A 16,052-nucleotide genomic window follows, 5' to 3' on the forward strand; every position below is an offset into this window, starting at 1 on the left:
TAAATACTTATTAAATATATAGGAAAATGTATAATGCTCACTTACCTAGCATCCCATTAACTGATACTTATTGGTCACTTCCCCATGAACAAGCAGGGGGAAAGAAATTATAAGACCATCAAGGAACCTACAATCTAATAGTTAGACATAGACACTCACAAAAAGTGTCAAATTTGAGGCAGATTGAGATAAATACTCTTTGGGTGCTATACGCACTTCTCTGAGAGAGTCTTTTTGAAGGAGCTGGCTCCTAGTGTGAGTCTTGAAATACGGGTAGACATTAAATAGATGGTTAAAGGAAGGCCAGCTTTCCAGACAGAAGAAGCAACTTGAACAGGAAGAAACACATGTTCTATTTGAGCAACTGTAAATAGAATCATACGTTTTTAGCATTGGAAAGACTTTATAGATAGTCCGGACTAATCCCCCATAATTCTTGAATTCCCTGTTGAACATCTCTCAAATAATTCAAGCATCTCATTTCATCTCCAGATTGCTCAATTAGAAAGTTCTTCCTTATCTTGAGGAAAAATTCATTGACCTATAGCTCACTTGATGGGTTATGGTTGTTGTTGTTGCTAGCTGCCATTGAGTTTGCCCCTAACTCATGGTAGGGGCATGATAAACATTTACTGAATGAAATGCCCATTGAATGACTTAGTCTTGGTTCCTTGGGACCAAATAGAATACGTCTTTACTTCGCTGGACCGTAAGATTCATGGTGGAATCCCTGGGTAGTGCAAAAGGTTAACACGCTCGGCTGCCAAATGAAAGGTTGGCAGTTCGAGTTCACCCAGAGGTACCTTGGAAGAAAGCCCTGGCAGTCTACTTCCAAAAAATCAGCTATTGAATACCCTATGGAGCACAGTTCAACTGTGACACTCGTGGGGTTGCCATGAGTTCGAATTGTCTCAACAGCAACTAGATTTAGGTTTATGGCATAGGAACGATTAGAGAGAAGCCTAGAAAAGCAGATAGGGTGTCATTGGGAGGGGCTTTGAAGGCTAAAGAGTTGATACTCTGTCTGGAAGGCAATCGTGAGTCCTTATAGCTCCTTAGGCACACTAGTGGCACAATCAGAGTAGCAATTTGGAAGCTAAATGTGATATCTGTATGCAGAAAGGACTTGATGGGGAGATTCTGCCCAGAGATGCTAGGTAAGAAGCATTGACAAGATTAGAGTTATGACATTGACATATAAAGAGTCTGGCCTGAGATAGTGAAAATAAGAATAGAAAAAAATGTGTCAATGGCGTAGAGACAAAAAAAAAAAAAAAGGCTGATTAAATTTGGAAACTGACTACACACAGACACTAAGAGGTACAGGGATTCAACTATTCAGGGCTCCTTGGATTCTTGTTCTGAACAGCTCATCTTAGCATTAGTCAGCTGAATTATTCCAATTGAATTCAACTCACTAAACATTTGTTGATCAGTTAGTATGTACCAGACACTGTTTTGGGAAGAAAAAGATTAATAAGAAAAAGGCTTCTATTCTTAAAGGGTCTCATACTATTAACTCTGGGGAGAAACTGTAATTTTAAAATCAAGGCATTAGCAGTCATTTGAGACTAAAAGACTCTTAAGCTTGGCCAGTAGTCGTGGACATAAGCTGGTGTTTATACATTCAGTGAAACACAGTATTCCCCAAATTCTAAATTGTTCTTACTCTCAGGGGGAAAAAAATGTTGTAAAAAGATTAGAAACTACATAGTCACTCTTAAAAACCAGTAATCCCATCCACAGATTCTGACTTCACATTTTGGTGAAAATCTCCTGTATACTTTTATATGTAAATGCATGGGACCCCTGGGTGGTATGAATGGCTAAGGCACTCAGCTGCTAACCAAAAGGCTGGAGGTTCAAATCCACCTAGAGGTGCTTTGGAAGAAAGGCCTGGCAATCTACTTCCGGAAAATCAGCCATTGAAAACCCTGTGGTGCACAATTCTACCCTGACACACGAGGGGTTGCCATGAGTTGCAATAGACTCAATGGCAAGTGGTTTTTTGGTTATAAATGAACATGTCATTGATAAATTGAAATCAGACTATGAATTTTTTTAGCTTGCTTTTTCCCACTTAAGATATTACAGATATATTTCCATGTCAGTGAATCTACATTTATTTCATTTTTAATGCATCCTGTGTCCATTATAAGGAGGTTACAAATTACTTAATCAGCACTGTACTGCTGAACGCTTGTATTTTCCTTTTTTGCTGTCATTAACATCTTTGATGAACATCAATTTGAAGATATTTTTGGATTCTAGACTATAGAATTCAGCATCATATCAAAGAAATAATATACCACAGCCAAGTAGGATTCATACCAGGTATGCAAGGATGGTTCAACATTAGAAAATCAATCAACATAATCCATCACATGAATAAAAGAATCACATGATCATCTCAATCAACGCAGAAAAGGCATTTGACAAAGTCCAACACCAATTCTTGATAAAAACTCTCAATAAAATAGGTATAGAAGGAAAATTCCTCAACATAATAAAGGGCATCTGTACAAAACCAAAAGCCAACATCATTCTTAATGGAGAGAGGCTGAAAACATTCCCCTTGAGAACAAAAGTTAAGACAAGGATGCCCTTTATCACCACTTCTGTTTAACATTGTGCTGCAAGTCCTAGCTAGAGCAAATAAGGTAAGAAAAATAAATATAGGGCATCCAAATTGGGAAGGAAGAAGCAAAACTGTTCCTATTTGCAGATGATATTGTACCGTACATAGAAAACCTGAAAGACTCCATGAGAAAACTAGTGGAACTAATAGAAAGATTCAGCAGATTAGCAGGATACAAGATAAACATACAAAAATCAGTTGAATTCCTATACGCCAGTAAAGAGAAGGATGAAAAGGAAATGAGGAAAACAATACCATTTATAATAGCCCCTAAAATAATAAAATACATAGGAATAAATCTAAGCAGAGATGTAAAAGACCTATACAAAGAAAACTACAAAAAACTACTGCAAGAAACCAAAAGAGACCTACATAAAAGGAAAAACATACCACGCTCATGAGTAGGTAGACTTAACCTTGTAAAAATGTCAATTCTACCTAAAGCAATCTACAAATACAATGTAATTCCGATCCAAATACCAACAGCATTCTTTAAAGAGATGGAAAAACTAATCATTAACTTTATATGGAAAGGGAGGAAGCCCCGGATAAGTAAAGCACTATTGAAGAAGAAGAATAAAGTAGGAGGACTCGCACTACCTGACCTCAGAGCCTACTATACAGCTGCAGTAGTCAAAACAGCCTGGTACTGGTACAATGACAGACACATTGACCAATTGAAGAGAATTGAGAATCCAAATGTAAATCCATCCACCTATGGTCACCTGGTCATTGACAAAGGCCCAAAGTCCATCAAATGGGGATAAGACAGTCTTTTTTTACAAATGGTGCTGGCAGAAATGGATGTCCATCTGCAAAAAAATGAAACAGGACCCATACCTCACACCATACACAAAAGCTAATTCAAAATTGATCAAAGACCTAAATATAAAACCAAAAACTATAAAGATGATAGAAGAAAAAAAAGAGTCAACACTAGAGGCCCTAATACACAGCATTAACAGGATACAAACCATAACTAACAATACACAAACTCCAGAAGATAAGCTAGATAACTGGTATCTTCTAAAAATTAAACACTTATGCTCATCAAAAGACCATTTGCCAAAAGAGTAAAAAGAGAACCTACAGACTGGAAAAAATTTTTTGATTACGACAAATCTGACAAAGATAGGGAAAAACACTAAATAGACAATAGATAAGCGGTAACTTTGGTGAAGGGTAAGACAGTACACAATACTGGGGAGGCCAGTACAGCCTGTACAAGGCAAGGTCATGGAAGCTCCACAGACACATCTAAACTCCCTGAGGGACCAACTGCTGGGCTGAGGGCTGTGGGAACCATAGTCTTGGGAAACATCTAGCTCAATTGGCATAACAAAGGTTATAAAGAAAATGTTCTACATTCTACTTTGGTGAGTAGCATCTGGGGTCTTAAAAGCTCATGAGGGGCCACCTAAGATACTTCACTGGTTTCACCCCACCTAAAGCAAGGGAGAATGAAGAAAACCAAGACACAAGGGAAAGATTTATCCAAAGGACTAATGGACCACAACTACCACAGCATCCACCAAACTGAGTCTAGCACAACTAGATCGTGCCTGGATACCAGCACCGACTGCTGACAGGGATCACAATAGAGGGTCCCAGACAGAGGTGGCGGAAAATGTTGGACAAAATTCTAACTCCCAGAAAGAAAAAAGACCAGACTTACTGGTCTGACAGAGACTGGAGAAACCCCAAGACTATGGCTCCTGGACACCCTTATAACTCAGTAATGATGTCACTCCTGGGGTTCACCCTTCAGCCAAAGATTAGACAGGCCCATAAAACAAAACAAGGCTAAATGTGCACACCAGCCCAGGGGCAAGGATTAGAAGGCAAGAGGGGACAGAAAAGCTGGTAATGGGGAACCCAAGGTTGAGAAGGGGAGAGTGTTGGCATGTTGTGGGGTTGGCAACCAATATCACAAAACGATATGTGTATTAATTGTTTAATGAGAAACTAGTTTGCTCTCTAAACCTTCATCTAAAGAACAAAAAAAAAAAAAAAACTTTAAAAAGAGGATATTTTTGCATTTTTGTCTGAACATTTCCTTAGGAAAAGTTCTAGATTTGGAACTCCTGGTTCAAAGAATTTGATTTTTTCTTTAAAAGCTTTTGACATATATTGCCAAATCTTCCCTTAGAAATTGTTAGTCTTCCATCCACAGTGTATGAGCATGCCCTTTCCCGATTCGTCTACCAACACTGGGAGTGACCGGTCTTTCTAATCTTTACCAATCTGATAAGTGAGCAACCAAACCAAATCCATTGCTATCGATTCTGACTCATAGCGACCCTGTAGGACAGAGTAGAACTGCCCCAAGCGTTTCCAAGGAGTGCCTGGTGGATTCGAACTGCTAACCTTTTTGTTAGCAGCGGAGCTCTTAAAATCACTGCACTACCAGGGCCCCAAGTAAGCAACAGTGTCATTTTAATTAAGCTTTTTTCATTTTTTATGGCCCAATTGTATTTATTTTGTGAACCCTTTAAAAAATAGTTTATTGTGTGTTAGGTAAAAGTTTACACGGCAAATTAGGTTCCCATTTAACAATTTTTATACAAATTGTTCCATGATATTGGTTATGATTTTTCACAGTGGAGCCCTGATGGCACGGTTGTTAAGAGCTATGACTGGTAACCAAAAGTTCAGTAGTTCTAATCCACCAGCTGCTGCTTGGAAACCCTGTGGGGTAGTTCTACTCTGTCCCAACCCAAAAACCCAGTGCCGTCCTATAGGGTCGCTATAAGTTGGAATTGACTTGATGGAAATGGGTTTGGATTTTGTTTTCTTGCCCATTTTCTATTGAGAGATTTACATTTTTTCCCCCTTGTTTTTAAGAATGATTTATACATTAATCTCTTTGTCAGATGTGTTACAAATGCTTCTCCCTCCTCCACCTTGTCATTTATCCTTTACTTTAACTTTGTTTATGGTCCTGTTTTCTATACAAAAGTTTTACACATTCTGTACAAAAATTTTACACATTCATGAAGTCAAATCTACCAGTGTTTTCCTGTATAATGTCTTCCTTTTGTGAGCATTTATATCTTCATTTATGGCTTTCCCATGTTCTGCAGCTGGTATGCTGGGGCAATACAATGTTGGTACCTGCAACAGCGTTTTCTCCCACCCAAAGATGAAGGGTCAACAGAGGCACTACTTTATTGCTGCTGAAAAAATTCTTTGGGATTATGGTCCTCAAGGCTACAACAAATTCAGTGGCCTTCCCCTAAATGCCTCTGGCAGGTAAGCGGTCTACTCTTAGCTGGTGTTTTTAAGCTTCCTGTAAGAGAGGCATCTGGTAGGCTTTTCCTTGTGACCTCATTTGTATTCTAGGTACTGCTGTGATGGGTACATGCTTCATGGGTTTCATAATGACATCACTTAGGCAGTTCTTAGCCCCGTAGTATAAGTACCACTGAGAGTTGTCAGAGTATTTATTCCTTCATGACATGCTGGCTAAATCAAAGGACTAGATTAATTAATTCATTCATTTATTCATTAGGCTAACATTTCTTGGGCACCTGTAATGTGAAAACTACAGTGCTAAATGCCATGGGAAATCTAAGCTGACAGAAAATAAGATGAGGCCTTTGTACATATGGAGCAGACAGTCTGGACGAGAGAGTAAAACAGAACTCTCTTTCAATGAAGGTGAACTGGCCAAGGAAGGTCACCCTTTTTTTGTTGTTCAAGGGCATCCTGATGTAAATTATGCCCACTCTACCCAAAATGTTCTTTCCCTCCCTGTCCAGTAAAATGCCATTTATCCTTTAAACCTTGATCCCCATGTCACCTCTTAAATGAAACCTCTAATGGCCCCATGAGTCGTAAGTAATCATTTTCTTTCTCTGATCCCATAGCACATTATCTATTACCCATTGCTGTCGAGTTGATTCTGACTCATAGTGACCCTACAGGACAGAGTAGAACTGCCCCATAGAGTTCCCAAGGAGCACCAGGTGGATTTGAACTGCCGATCTTTTGGTTAGCAGCTGTAGCACTTAACCACTATGCACCAGGGTTTCTAACCCAGCACATAGCGTTTGTCAAATTAAATCTAACAATGCATTAAGTGGGTGTAGACTCTTGTGACTTGTGATGAAGGAATCAGAGGCGATGATATCTATGAAAGCATTAAAAAAAAGTACAGTGCCATACCAGGAATCATTGCTATTATCTTATTGTCCTTTTTATACATGGGGGAATGTTTAAAAAATTCTTGTTGTGTTGAATGATTAGAAACCCTTTGTTTGTTTCACTGTGAATTTCATACATTTATTCATTCATTTTTCTACCAGTGGCTCAGCCAGGGAGTTCCCCAGGCATTCAGAGTGAGATAAGATAACCAGAGAAGACTTTATAGAGGAAGTGGAATTTAAGCAGGGTCTCGAAGGATGATAGAATTTATGTCTATGTAAGTGAATTGTGAAGGGAGGAGGATTTTAGATGCAGGAAGTAATGCAGTGCATCTGTTGTGTAGGGGAGGGCGATTAGATCTGAATGACTGGAGCGGAGGATTTTCATAAGGGAATAGGCGTTTGTGTAGAACAATAGGAAGAGAATTGGAATAAAGTTAATTGGATACTGATTGCAGAAGTCCTTTAATCCTATACTAAGGAATTTGCACTTTATCTGATTGGCAGCTGGAAGCAAGCGAAGATTTTGGAGCAAGTTAATGACAATGAAAATCACCTTTTGGGAAGATTAATCTTGTAGTACTTGTTTGCTGAGGAAAAAAAAAAAGCATGACTCAGTGTGAGATAGAGAACCCCCCCACCCCAGTGCTGTCGAGATAGAGAAGGAGGGTCAAATAATGGTTCAAACACAAGGTGGTACAACTAGGGTTGTGGCAGTGGGAAAACAAAAGGAAAAGAAAAGATGGAAGGATGCAAAAGAAAGTTACAAAGTAAGGATGAGCAAGATAAGAGGGAGAAGCAGAAATAAAAAACAAAGACAGTTCTATGTCTGTGTGACTGGGAGAGTGATGTTACTATTGACAGAAATAAGATCATATAGAGACAGTATTAGAATTTATATTATTGTTTTTCACAACTTGGAAATTTCATATATATAACTTACATGATAACTCTCATTAATTAAACTATTTGATTAACTAGACACTCCATTCCTCAATCACGCCAGATATCAAAGAGCTTACTAAATGCAGAGACTATTCATATTGACATAAGCAAGAGATACAGGGATGTTTATTCTGCAAAGAAACCAGTTAACCCTTTGTTACTTTGTAGGACACCATTCTGGGACTCCAATATTGTTAAGTAAGGAGTTTACCTGTGTCTTCTTTGGTTGTTGGACCTCTGGGGAAGAAAATACAATAGCTAAGAGAGAAATGAGCTTGGGCATCATTCAGCTTTTGAAGACTTTTCAGGCTGGCTGACTCTTCCTGAGTACTTGCTTGAAGCCTGTGCAGTCTTTTTGGGAGGATAGGTGGGTGAGTGGGTTAAAGATCATGAAATGAAGCTCCACAATTAAGGCAATTAGTGGATATGTGAAGAAGTATTCTCAGTCAGCTTCCCATGTCTTTCTGCAGTGACTCTGAACCCTACTTCACACAAGGGGACAGCAAAATAGGAGGAAAATATTGGAAGGTTCACTATGTCGAGTATATTGATGCAACTTTTACACGAAGAAAGAAACTCTCTGAGGCAAAAGACCATCTTGGAATTCTTGGTACTGTAAAACCATTTCTCATGTTCTGAATCAGGGGAGATATTTTAGCTGGGTATGTACACCTACCCAGGAAACCCTGGTGGGATAGTGGTTAAGTGCTATGGCTGCTAACCAAAGGGTCAGCAGTTCAAATCCACCAGACACTCCTTGGAAACTCTATGGGGCAGTTCTACCCTGTCCTATAGGGTCACTATGAGTTGGAATCAACTCGACAGCAATCAGTTTGGTTTTTTTTGGTTTATATACCTCTACGTAGAATGATCTTCTTCTCCTGCTCCTTTTCACTCCTTTCTGTGTCTTATCATCCTCTTCTCTTTTTTTTTTTTTAGGCCCGGTCATCAAGGCAGAGGTGGGTGATACCCTGTTAGTGACCTTTGCAAACAAAGCAGACAGGGTGTACAGCATTTTGCCCCATGGTGTGATCTATGACAAAGCAGCGGATGCAGCCCCAAACATAGATGGTAAGTCTCAGCCTGGGTGTGGGAAGGAAACAGGATACTGATGAGTGAGCAGAGGACTTAGAATGAGACAGACCTGACTCAAATTCTGGTTTCTTCACTTACCAGCTCTGTGAGTTTAGGCAATTATTTAAACCTTCTGAACCTTATTCTTATCAAATGCAGGTAATAATAACCAGCTAACAGGGCTTTGGGGAGAGATGGAGAGAATTCGGGACAGGGTCTGGCCCACAGGAAAGGAAAATTCCTTTCCCTCTCCCAATAATGTAGTAAATCTCAAAATGAGCTACTTTTACCGTCACTTCCACTCCTCTAAGATGGAGAACATTTCTCCTGAAGGTTGCATGAGAGTCTGTGGGTGAAGGCTGAGGAGGAATCTGATTACCAATGTTTTTTAACACCAAAATTTTAAATAGTCTTTTTTTCCATATCTATCAATAAAGATTTATTCAGAACAAATATATGGCTTCCCTCCACCACAGAGTAGTTAGCATAGGCTCTGCATGTAAGAAAGGTGACTTTATCTCAGTGGCAGCAGGAATTATATTTCCATTCATGATACTCCTCCTGGGAAACGTCTGGTCTTCTTGGTACCCTTCCCACCTCACTGCTAAAGACATCCTGGCTGCCAGGGATACTTCCTCATACCCAAGTGTGAGTCCAGGCCTAGTCCAGAGCAGGTTGTGTCTTGATGGTGAGGGGACAGAGAAGGAAGGAATGGAGGTAGAATTCCCTTTCCCCAATCTGTACCTTGCTGCACAACTTCCCCTGTACCTGCTCTCTTTCATGCCATAGATCAAAATGCTCAGAATGACTTTTGTGTGTGTGTGCGCAGAAAGAACACCAGTAACATCCAAAATGTTTGCTTTTTCTTTTTTTTCAAATAATTTTTATTGAACTTTAAGTGAACGTTTACATATCAAGTCAGTCTGTCACGTATAAGCTTATATACACCTTACTCCATACTCCCACTTACTCTCCCCCTAATGAGGCAGCCCTTCCAGTCTCTCCTTTCGTGACAATTTTGCCAGTTTCTAACCCTCTCTACCCTCCTATCTCCCCTCCAGACAGGAGATGCCAACACAGTCTCAAGTGTCCACCTGATACAAGTAGCTCACTCCTCATCAGCATCTCTCTCCTACCCATTGTCCAGTCCCTTCCATGTCTGATGAGTTGTCTTCGGGAATGGTTCCTGTCCTGGGCCAACAGAAGGCTTGGGGACCATGACTGCCGGGATTCCTCTAGTCTCAGTCAGACCATTAAGTCTGATCTTTTTATGAGAATTTGGGGTCTGCATCCCACTGATCTCCTGCTCCCTCAGGGGTTCTCAGTTGTGCTCCCTGTCAGGGCAGTCATCGGTTATGGCCGGGCACCATTTAGTTCTTCTGGTCTCAGGATGATGTAAGTCTCTGGTTCACGTGGCCCTTTCTGTCTCTTGGGCTCATAGTTATCGTGTGACCTTGGTGTTCTTCATTCTCCTTTGATCCAGGTGGGTTGAGACCGATTGATGCATCTTAGATGGCCGCTTGTTAGCATTTAAGACCCCAGACGCCACATTTCAAAGTGGGATGCAGAATGTTTTCATAATAGAATTATTTTGCCAATTGACTTAGAAGTCCCCTTAACTGTTTTTGCTATTTTTCAACTCAACAAACTTACTGAACACCTTTTTGCTAAGCACCAGATGAGATGTAGAAATAATCCCTGACCTCAGTCCAGTAGGGGAGATTCAATGTGTTCATTCAGTGATATAGTGTGGGGGTTAAGTGCAGACTTTGGAATTAGGCAGACCTGAGTTTGCATCCTGGATTGTCATTTGCCACCTTTTAATCCTTGTCATTCATTTACCTCCTCTATCTTGTAGTTAGGAGCCCTGGAGGCACAATGATTAAAGTGATCAACTGCTAACCAAAAGGTTGGTGGTTCAAAACCACCAGTGGCTCCTTGGGAGAAAGATGTGGCAGTCTGCTTCCATTGAGATTTACAGCCTTGGAAACCCTATGGGGTCATTCTGAGTCAGAACTGACCCAGCGACAGTGGGTTTCAGCTTGTAGTTATTCGGGTTGTTTCCTAGTTCACCCACCTAGATTGCAAACCCTTTAAAGATAGGGTTCTTGCTGAAGTTTTTTGGGAATCCTCTATAGGGCCAAGCAAAATATATTCCACATAGAAGGCACTCAATAGTATTTTATGTATTTACCTTTAATTGTTGAATTGGCAATATATTTTAGTATTTGGCAAACCTGATATTTGAGTAAAAAATAGTATGCAATCTAAGAAGAAGATCATCCTTTTATTTCAGCTTCTTATAAAACAGTGGCCTCCTCTGGTAGGATACATAAGAGAGAACAACTGTCCTTATCCAAAATATATCATCATCAGAGCTGGTGACCTAGTCTGACAACTTTAATGTTCTTAGCTGTTGCTTTGAGTAATTGTTTCATTTACCTCCTTAGGGTTTCTGAAACCAGGGGCGCATGTGAAGCCAGGTGAAACCTTCACATATAGGTGGACGGTGCCTGAAAGCGTAAGCCCAACAGCTGCTGACCCCCCGTGTCTGACCTATCTTTACTTCTCAGCAGTTGAGGCAATCAAGGATACCAGCTCTGGCCTCGTAGGGCCTCTGCTGGTCTGTAAGAAGGGCGTTCTTAATGCTGATGGAACACAGGTAGGCCATCAGATGTCACCAAGTTCTCAAGATTGTGTGTGGGAAAGGTCAGTAATATGGCCAGAGATTAGGTAGTGATGAAGAGTCAGTTACAAACATCGATTTCTCCTCTTTCCTCTTGAAATTGACTTCTACAGAATGGTTTGTTGTTGTGGTTGTAAATTTAAGATCCGAATTTCCAAGTTATAAATGTCAACCCAGGAACCCCGTTTGTGCTTGTTGTAACTGGGATTCTGTGGGTCTCTTTCTTGTGCATTGCTTTCATTCTGGAATCTTCCGAGATCTACATGGAATGCTACTTGGGATCCTTTCCTCTTGGACACAGGCTTCTCTAACTTGCCTGCACATTAAACAGCCTGAGGACTTTTAAAATATTGTCTTATTCAGGCACTCCACACCAATTAAGTCAGACTTCCCAGGGGATTTGAATGTGCAGCCAAGCTTGAGAACCACAGCTCTAATTCAGGAGCACTGTAAACTGGAAGATAATCACTATCGCTAAAAGAATAAGAAAGCCATGTGGATGATTTCTTGCAAGTCTCAACTTGGCAGCTTGGCTAGTTGCACTGATTAGTGTATTAAAGCTATGTCTATATGACATTAAACACATTGATAAAAAGAGGAAAATCCAGTTATTTAACCATTTGGACTTCACCAATCATAAATAGCAAGAAATTTTCTTTAGGTGGTATATTTTATAGTGTTTAATAGTATTTGGGCTCATCTCTGAGCTCAGAGGAATTTCTAGGTTTAAAAAACACACAGTATCTTCATGTCCCTGCACAAAGGACCAAGCCTGGAATGACTACTGGAGGCTAGTGTGTTCCTGGTCCTCTGACTGGGTCCCCAATAGAGTATGTGTAATAAGAATGACTATTTATGCTGTACTTGACAAAACAACGATTATAGAAGGCAAAGCAGAATGATTACCCCTACTTTAAAGCTGAGGACACTGAGGTGCCAAGACTTCGTGTGCTATGTCAGGAAACACCTAATAAGTTGTGAAAGTCAGCAGGAGAACGTAGGGCTTTGAGCATCCGACTTTATCTTTTTTCCAATACATTGTCCTGCTGCCTTCAGGCGAAATACTTGAGCCAAAGAGGTTGACTGCTGGAAAGCTTTTGCAAGGAATTTCTTATTTTGCCCCTGTTCCATTCACTTAATAGTAATTTTTGAGGTTTTCTAGGAACATCTTCTAGTCTGTGGGAGTTGCCTGAGCCTATACTGTTAAGGGTCCATCTACTTAAACAACATTCATTAAAAAAGTAATACTAACCTGAGACACCCATATCTTGAATTTGATTGAGAAAGAAATCCACTGGGGCAAAAGGAAAGTTGTTTTCAAGGCAAGAAATACTTATGAAACACCTACCATGTTCAGGCCCTCTACAGGTAAAAACATGGGCCTCTTTCTAGGCAGATGGAGAGATGAACACAGAGAGAGGTGTTTACATCTCTTTCAAGTAAGTGTAAATTCTCCTCGGTTGTTAATGGATGGATGTCATTGAATAAGGCCAGATGATATACGGCTGTTTTCTAACATGCATGACCTACCGCAATAGTCATTCAGTTAAATTCACTGCCTCTCTTCTCCATCATCTATTGATCCATCCAGCCATTCATTCATCCACCTACGCAACCATATCTGTCTTCAACTTTTCATTTTGAAATAATTTCAGACTTATGGAAAAGTTACAAAAAAAACTACAAAGAATTCCCAATAGTCCCATATTTTTCACCCAGATCCCCTGAGTATAAATATTTAACCTCATTTGCTTTATTAGTCTCTTTCTTTTTTCTTTCGCCTGCACTGTTTAAGTTGCAGGCATGATGTCTCTTCAGTATGTGTTTCGTAAAAACAAGGATACTCTCTGACGCAAACACAATGTAATGATCAAAGTCAGGAAACTAATCTTGATACGGTACTATTATCTAAACTACAGTTCCTTTCAAATTTTTGCTAATTGTCTCATTAATACTCTTTAATACATACTTTATGACAAAAGAAAAACATCGTTTTTCTGGGGTAGGCTTTAATCCAGGACCACACGTTGCGTCTAGTTGCCTGCCTTTCACGTCCTCCCTTCCCCCACATGATCTATTTCATTACAGGGCAGCAAGCCTGAGACTTTTTTTTAAATGCAAAGAAGATCAAGTCACTTCTTTGTTTAAACCCCTCCAGTGAATTCTTAGCATACTCAGACTGAACTCTACATGCTGGCCCTGTCCTATATCATCTCTCACCACACCCCCTCTTGCCCACTTATGCTGTATTCCCATTCACCTTTCTAGGTGTGTAGTATGTTTCCTCCTAAGAGAATGTAAGTACCATGGAGCAGGGACCTTGTCTGTCTTATCTTTATTTCCTAGAACAATTCCTGGTACACTGTTGGCACTCAGTAATTATTTATAGTTAAGTATATGAAATACAAGGTGAAAACTCTTATCCCGAAGGTTATATTAAGAAGTTTACCTAACAGAAGATGCTGTATTACACATAACTCAAACATTAAATGTGTTGCCTGGAAATAAAAATAAAAAAAAAAAAAGGAAATAGACACTGAAAATTCCAGTACAATCTCATCTGCAAAACTCACTTATCTTATCCACAAAACTCTCTTACCTTAGCTTATCCACATTTAAACACTCAGTTGTGTGATGGTTTAGGGCTCAGACCTCCCAGTTACCTGCTGCTGTGGGAATCTAGAACATACTGACTTAGATGCTGTTTACAAAATAGCTCTGTGCTACGGACACCACCTGTTGCTTAGATGCTCCAGGGGAGTGGTCTGCTCCCAGAAGTTTCCATGCACAGGTCGTAGGGCCCTGTCACTTTCCTTCCATCCTTTTCCTGGACTAGTTTCCCATCCTCATAGACTTATCTCCCCAGCTATCCTCCAAATACCTCAAGTGATGAAATCCTCCAACTCACCTCCTTTTGTGGTTCATTCTTGCACTATCGACGATTGCAATCATGGCTAATAATAACAGCTAACATTAATTGAGTGCTTAATATTTGCCAGGTGTTACGTTGAGTGCTTTACTGTATTATCTAATTTAATCCTCACAAAAAACATGAGGTGGGAACAAGTATTATGCTCATTTGCAAATGAGAGAATTAGGGTTTAGAGAGGGTGAATTATTTGCCCAGGTATCACCACAGGTAAGCAGAACAGGCGTCAAAACCTAGGTCTGCCTGCTGCCATTGCCCGTGAGCTTTTTAAATATATATATATAGAGAGAGAGAGATCCCTTATTTTTTTCCAATTTTTTCTATTTTATTTTGAAAATATTTCTTTCCATGGCTCATGATCTTAAACCACTGCTTTTAAAACATGTAATAAAGCAATAATGTAAACATACATAAGGTACAACAGGAGTACCCACATCTTCGATGAGGAGCTAGGAAAGCATCACAGAGGTAACTCAAGGGGTTTGCAAGGAGAAAGGGTGGCAGACTGTCAAGGTTGAGGAGATACATGCACAAAGGACAGAGGCATGCAGAACACAGCAAGTTCAGAGAGTTGCAAGGAACTTGGTCTTGCTTCAGTCAGTGTGCCAGGAGGGAAGAGTCAAGAGATGAGGCTGAGTAGGTGCCGGGGACTGGATCATTGAGAGTTTAAATTGATTGGCCAGTTTGAGGAGGAGAGAGATGAGGTTAGATGGCATTGCTGAGGATCCCTCTGGGGCAGGCAGTGGGATAGAATAGAGGGTGGATCAGAATAGAGCACAAGTCAAGGTAGGAAGACACTGAGGAACAGAACATAGTCACCTCTCTGGTTCAGGTTTGGAGAAAAACTTTTTTCAGCAATTCAGGGTGTTCTGTGGTCAGATACGTTCAAATCAACTTGGTTAGGAATATGCACAGTGCGAAGTAATCCATAGGCCCCCCAACATCAACTCAAATTGACGTAATTTAGCCAAGTCTCATCATTGATATAAATTCATTATTTCACACACAAACATTTATTGAGTGCCAGGCATTATTCTCGGAGCTGGGGATGTAGAGAGGAACACAAAATGTCTCTACCCTCATGAAGCCTACACTGCAGTGAGAGAAAAATAGTAAAACTCCAAAACCAAAAAAACTCATTGCCGTCGTGTCAATTCCAACTCATAGCGACCTTATAGGACAGAGTAGAACTGCCCCATATGGTTTCCAAGGAGTGCCTGGTGGATTCTAACTGCCGGCCTGTTTGTTGGTTAGCAGCCATAGCTCTTAACCACTATACCAACAGGGTTTCCTGTAAAAATAGAAGTTAATAAATAAAATATGATTTCAGATGGAGGTAAGTACAATGAAGAAAAGTAAAGCGGGGTAAAGGAAAGAGAGTGAGTTTTTGGGCAGAATGGAGGGTGTACAGCTCTTTTAGAGGCAGTGGTTGGGGAAGGTCTCTTTGAGGAGGTGACATTTATACAGAGAACTGAATGAAGTAAAGGAATGAGCCACTCAAGACCTAGGCGGAGAGCCTTCTGGGCAGTGGGAACGGCACATGAAAATGTCCTGAGGCAAGGGTGAGGTTGGTGTGTTGGTGGGAAAGCAAAGGTGGCTGGAGTGAGCTGAGGTGAGCACAAGGAGATGGAGTCA

At 40.3% G+C, this 16,052-nt stretch overlaps 1 protein-coding gene across 1 annotated transcript in view; it reads left to right on the plus strand.

Annotated features, from left to right (window-relative positions):
* HEPHL1 (hephaestin like 1) overlaps positions 1-16,052 on the plus strand; it is a 109,657-nt gene that overhangs the window by 53,402 nt on the left and 40,203 nt on the right. Inside the window, exons 6-9 of the mRNA XM_064288828.1 lie at positions 5,722-5,890; positions 8,199-8,338; positions 8,668-8,799; positions 11,253-11,464. Coding sequence (XP_064144898.1) covers positions 5,722-5,890; positions 8,199-8,338; positions 8,668-8,799; positions 11,253-11,464 — 653 coding nt within the window. The remainder of the gene's footprint in view (positions 1-5,721; positions 5,891-8,198; positions 8,339-8,667; positions 8,800-11,252; positions 11,465-16,052) is intronic.

Source organism: Loxodonta africana, chromosome 7 (assembly GCF_030014295.1).
Source record: "Loxodonta africana isolate mLoxAfr1 chromosome 7, mLoxAfr1.hap2, whole genome shotgun sequence".
Taxonomy (NCBI): domain Eukaryota; kingdom Metazoa; phylum Chordata; class Mammalia; order Proboscidea; family Elephantidae; genus Loxodonta; species Loxodonta africana.